A 6,546-nucleotide genomic window follows, 5' to 3' on the forward strand; every position below is an offset into this window, starting at 1 on the left:
CCAAAAAATTTTGAAATTTTGAAATTTATTTTGAAATTTAAAAATTTAAAAAAAATTAATATTTTTGTGAACAACAGTAGAATCTGGAATAAAAAATACTGTTTTTTTTTTAAAAGCTGGGTACTTAGAAAAAAAAGTTCAGAAAATTAATTTTTCGGTGAGCAGCAGTGGATTCTTGATTTTTTTTCAAAAATATTAAAATTTTTGAGAATAGCTATAGATTTTTAAATTTATTTTCGAAAAAATAAAATTTTTTTGTGAATGGCTGTGGATTTTTGATATATTCATCACAACAATTTAAGATTTGATTTTTTTCCCTTACAATTTTTTACATTTGAATTTGAATTTTGATAATTTTTTTCAAAAAAAAAAAAAAAAAAAAAATTATATACATACATATATAATCCTGCCGACGCCCCTGAATGTACACTAGGATTTATTTCCTGGGATCCTATTTTCCTAAAATTGTTTTACATCTACAAGAAGTCCCTGTGAAATATCACGTTATAATATTCCATAATACAATCATTAGTGTAGGATTTTGGTCTGAAAATCCTGGAGCAGTCTTTTTTCGCAAGTGGCTTGTCGCCATCTTTGCAGCCCATGGTCGCGAATAGAATAAATCGATTTGACATTGGCTATGTATCTGAAGAAGATTTATAAAGATTTCTGTTAAATGCATAACTAAAAAATGGCAATCTATTTTCTTTTCTCTTTTCCAAGCGTGCAAGTTTCAAGTTTCCACCCGGTATTCAGTAGGTTCGTGTCAGTGTGTTCAAAATAAAAATGGAGAGTAATATTTTTTTGAGTTATCTTCTATATTATTAAAAAAATGGGTGTTTCAGCTGAATTTTATTACTCCGCTGGTAATATAAATAAATTACTTAAATTTGAGAGTATTTACTTTGGAATACCGGCTTTTATATTTCATTCAAATCTTAACTTATACAATATTTCATTAATACGACTACATTTTTATTTTTATATCTAATATGTTCATATATTTTTTATTAATATAGATAAGAAGAAAAAATGTCGACGATTTGAAGGTGGTCGTGAAAAATCCAACATTTATTTATGCTTCTTACATCCATAGAAGGGGAAGAAATATGGTTAAATATTCATTTTTTACTTATAAGTGCTTCGTTGGGCATCATTTTTTGTTTATGAATATCATTTTCAATGTAGCATAAATTGTTAAAAACTTTATCTAACGTGAATCTTCAATATGTTTTCCCCATTCTTTTGAATAAAAATTACATAGGGTGCTTATGAGCGATATTAGTGGGGGGGTTTATTTTCGGTTCGGTGATATTTTCTATATTGATTTGAGCCCGCAATCTCAGCCCGGGGACGTGGTTACATTTTTTTTATAAAGCCAATTTTATCGTTCAAAAAGAAACAGAAAAAAACCACTAAATCATTTGGTAGTTTGACAATTATGGGACAATTCCTCCCAACTATTGAATTATTATTTAATAATTCCAAATGTGTCAAAAAAGAGATTAAAAGAACTCAAAAGAGTTTTTGAATGGATGAGATTGGTTTATTTCATCGCTGGTGTCAAAAAGGGCCTCTCTACCCTCACAAGTCTCTTTCCACCCACTTGTTTGATAGCTCTCTGGACAGTCGAGAGTGGAACCCCAAGATCTCTTACATGGGCTCTCATGGACTTGAGGAGATTGGTCTGATAAGTTTTCTTTAACTCCTCTGGGTCCCCTTTGACCTTTTTGACAAAGGCCTTCTTCCTCTTCAACGATTTGGACTTTCTGACGACGTAAACAGTGGTCCTGGAGACGCCCAGCTACTTGGAGTCCGATAATGGAAATTCTTAATTCTTGGATCACGTTCAAATGTCATTTTCTCTACTTGCAGGTAAGCTATAGAGCTCAAGGTTTTTGTTTTATAAGTAATTATTATCCCTTTAATCTATCGGAATATGAATTCATTTCAACCACTGAAACTTCATTAATTATTGAATTGGTAAGTGTTCAGATTTCAATGGACCACAACACGGTATACAAATATATTTTATAGAACATATTTAACTTCATATTTCACTTAATACTGAGTATAAATTACTCTTGAGAGTAAATTTTATAGGGAAACTCAATTCCAGTCAGATTAAGGAGCAAAATATGATATATTCATGGTAATTACTTTTGATTTTTTATAAATAATTCATACTGGACTCATCAAACAATGTAAGGTTTTTTTTTTTTTTTTTGTAGCATCACAAAAGTGACTTCAACATAAGGACAAAGCTGTTTGTGTGATCGAAACAGAAAATTAATAGAACCGGAAGCAGGTAAGCTTCTTCTTATTCTGGTAATTATTACTTCTTTTTTTTTATTTGTCCATAGCAAATAATACGACGAGAGCTGATGAGAAAGTAAAAACAAACAACGAAAAATTCTCAAATTTGACAAGTGAAAAAACATCTTTTGCAAAAAAAAAAAAAATTCCTAAAACATAGCATAGCGTTTACCATATCATTAGTCATATTATATCTAATACCTGAAATTTTACTGTAGTTGGTTAAATATCATTGATCTACAGCATTTATTAACTTATCACGTTACGACTTTGTTAAATCGAATTAACTAACTAAATGGACAAATGGATTATTTAAAGCTAAAATGAATTTATTTGAAAGGATCCTGGATTACATTTTTAGTCTTAGGTAAATTATCATCTTTCAATAATTTATCCAGATTAATCAAATTAGTGGCAGAACAAATTCTATATAGAGTAGTCAAAATTTATCGTTACGATGAAAGAATTTCAAATTGATGGATTTTATTTGAAAGACAATATATGGGTCGAATTAAGTATTATAAATTAAATGAAGACTTTAAATTATATTTCACATTTGTGGGTACTTCAAATCATTTTTTGTTCATGACTGCTTTTTTGTTAACTCACGATAATTAAAAAATCATAGACTTGGAAGGATATAGATGTAGCAGTTTGATTGTAACAACGCCTAAAAGAAAGGATCTTAAACCATCACATAAAACAAGAAACTTCGTGACGTAATTTCAAATGTAATAAATAATAATTATTATTTAAATTCAAGGTTGATATAAAGCCAATAAAAAAATCAATTGAACAAGAAATCAATAATGACACAACTCTGCTGGAGAAATAAAATAAAATTTGTAGACAAGATCTTTGTATACGTGATCTATGTTGTCTCTCTTGAGATCCCGTTTTCCCGGGATTTCTCTTTCTTTTACACCAAAGGGAAATTCCGCTTATATTATTCCAAAATATAAGTTTTATTTAATTATATTTAATCCACCAAAAATACATCGGTCGGATCGGGTTACGGAATTCCAAAAAACTAGATTCGAGATTTCTAAAAAAAAACAAGCCGTGCTCCATTAGCGATAATGATCATAGTTAAAAGTAATATGATCCACTGGTATGCTAAAAAAAAAAACACCAAAAATTAACATGGTCACGTGTCATTAAATTACCTACGAAAAGCTATGAAATGAAGGAAATTCACAGAAACCCCACTCCGTATCTATCAATGATATAGGCAGGAATGACTCCAATATGGATCCTCAATTCTACTGTAGTGTATATATAATAGTATTTTCCAATTTGTACAATAAAGGGTATGATCAATTCATTTTAAGAGTCTCAATTCCTCTTATTTAAAATATTATCATTAAATATATGGCCTGAAAAGTGTTATGGGGACTCGACTCCATAAAACGAATAATGTATATATTTCTTTAATTTATTATATATTCAGGTAGCAACTACCAAAAGCGCTCCCTCTTCCATTATCATATTATTGACATCTTTGGTAATGATAAAAATGAAGGGATTGGACTAGCTTCAAATGTATTGTGTCTATTTCAAATATAACACAAAATACTTCAATTTCACGGTCTGTATTATTTACGAAATAAAAATGTGCTTCCAGGATCAAAGACAATTCCCCGGGAAAATTGAAACCCTAGTACTTTACTCGTATAAAGTATATCGTATATATTAGGAAGGCGTGGGGAAGAATAGAATAAAAGTGTTTGACTAGGGAGGGAGGAAGGGTGAGTTATCATTCGTGTATTTAGATCGATATAAAACACAATAAAATATAATGAAGTATATTATTCTATGGAGTGCGTTTGAACAAAGGATATGAAGTTCGTTGAGGATTTGACAACATCATTTAAAAGTTTTTTTTTCTTCTCAAAAATTATATTTAAAATGATCGTGAACTCTGCTGATGAGGTCACAATATGAATTTCTCATTTATTTCTAATAATATACATCTGTACATAGTCAAAGACTACTCTTTAACAAATAACACTAATTTACGAGAGATCCGATACCAAGACTTTAAGGGATCCAGCACGAAATGGAAACATTCATTGAAATGGAAATGGAAAATTTATTTACTTTGGCCATGCCACAATGAAACCCAGGCATTCATACGAACATAAATAGATAAGTTTTATACGTTGTTATTGTTTATTTTTGGTTAAAATTGATGTTCCATTTGAATTTTTTAATCAGAATATGTATGGACTACGGTGTATTACTATTGTTGTTTTCTGCTGGACTTATGATGGAGTTATACTCTTTCCTCGTTAGCAATTCTCCCGTAGAAATCGTCGTCCTGTTAGTTTATTTTTCTTTTCTTATTAATAACTATTTTATCTCTTGTTTGAACTCATTATGTACATAGTAAAATTTCTTCAATATTTGTGTAATGAAATCTTGGACATCATTAATATATATTTTAAAGCGAAATATCCTTGAAGCAAAATGGATTTAGGACATAAGTACCTAATGCCGTTAAAAATGCTATAGATCTTCGCCCTGATAAAAAGTTAGGGAATCCCTGGCATGAATTTGAGGGATCGAGTCTAAGAAAAGAATTGAATTTGTTTTTATGTTAGGAAAGGAAAATCTATTTGCTTTGATTTTGACTCATCCCACAACGAGAGAAAGGCATTGACGTCTCGAAACCAAGATTTCCAAAGTTCAACAGCAAGAAAATAATTAATTTTGTGTGTTTTTTTTTGTTAGAAAAGGAGTATCTTAAAAATGTAGTTGTTTAATCTTGGTCATGACACAGCAAGAGCAAGACAAAACAAGCCTTTGGAAGGTCAAGACTGATACAAGCAGGGCTTTTACATAGACCAAAGCTGATACATTTAACTCCATCATTTGGTCACTCATAATACAATCAAGAGATAATTTATCAATAGAAAATGATGGCTCTTACCTGCGATACGCAAAACGGCTCGATCTGCTGTATCCAATTGCAAAATACAGAGGGGTTGATGCTTCTGCCATTGCTCTAAAGCTCTTCGATCAATTTCCATCTTATGTTGTTCTTGTTTTTTTGAAAAAATGTTTATCTAATCAAACATTACACTGAATGATTTCACAGAGGGTTGACAAAGTATGTATATCTATTGATATCTCACAAATTGCGTGTTTTTGTATTATTCTAGAAATAAAATAAATGGGTTGTTAAAATTTTTTTAAAGGGATCCTACACTATTGTTATTTGATATCAAAGCACTACTAACTAAAAATCATCTGCTGCTATAACCAAGTCGCATCCTTTCTGCGTTTTCTACTCTCTTTCTCTTTAATTTTTTTTCTTTTCTTTTTTCTCCCTTTTTTATGAGATAATATTTTTTTTTTTTTGACTATTATTATTTTTCTTTAAAAAATGGTTGAAATACAGCAAGGACTCTATATTATATAATTTCAAGCACTTTTGTTATACATATATATATTATATACTTTCAGGTAGTTTTTTCTTTGGGTTATGAAGTAGCCCCTTGGAAGGAAACCAACGACTGAAGAAGAATATGGTAAAAATATTGCGGTGCGTTTTTGTATACAGCTGAATTCTTCCCTTCTTCTCTGTTTTTTTTTTTGTCAATTTTTTCACAAACTACAGCTGACACAAGCTTTCTCTTTCTATTTTCCCTCTACTCTCCAGCTTTCCAAAAAAAGAAAAAGGGAAGAGGAAGCCAACACACTATTTGTATTTTTATGAGTGTAGGAATACGGAACGATCAGACACCACCGGCGTTAGGGTGCTCATACTAGTCACTACTGAATGTTGACAAAAAAAATATATATTATTTTGAATCAGGAAGGAAGGAGGGCGCGTGAACCGGTGTTTTGCATCAGCAAACCGACTCTCTTTACTACTGTAGCTGTAGCGGGTACGCCTTTAGATCATTCATACTGTAGAGTGTACACCACCTCATCAATATGAAGGGTTTGTTGTAAATTATTCTATAAGCGTCTGTTATAGTACTATTAATTTATAGTGTAGTTTGCAATCTTTGTTTCAGAGTAGAGATGTTCATCAAATTAAGAACATTCGAATACTTCTCAATATTGTGTTTTTTGAATATTCAATTTAAAATTTAAATTAATTCACTATTTACATAAACAAAAAGATTATTTCTAAAAAAAGGGTCTATGTTTCTTAAAAAAACATAATTTAAAAATAAATAGTATCTTTTCTTATAAAAAGGACATTATGCTGCTAAAAAA

The 6,546-nt window shown here is 30.2% G+C and overlaps 1 protein-coding gene across 1 annotated transcript in view; it reads right to left on the bottom strand.

Moving 5' to 3' along the window:
- The window catches only part of LOC121117292 (microtubule-actin cross-linking factor 1-like), a 233,642-nt gene extending 227,544 nt beyond the window's left edge, over window positions 1-6,098 (bottom strand). The window contains 2 exon segments of the mRNA XM_071888761.1: window positions 5,249-5,476; window positions 5,779-6,098. Coding sequence (XP_071744862.1) covers window positions 5,249-5,348 — 100 coding nt within the window. The 5' untranslated portion in view covers window positions 5,349-5,476; window positions 5,779-6,098.
- Window positions 6,099-6,546: the final 448 nt, after the last annotated feature.

Source organism: Lepeophtheirus salmonis, chromosome 5 (genome assembly GCF_016086655.4).
Source record: "Lepeophtheirus salmonis chromosome 5, UVic_Lsal_1.4, whole genome shotgun sequence".
Lineage (NCBI taxonomy): Eukaryota > Metazoa > Arthropoda > Copepoda > Siphonostomatoida > Caligidae > Lepeophtheirus > Lepeophtheirus salmonis.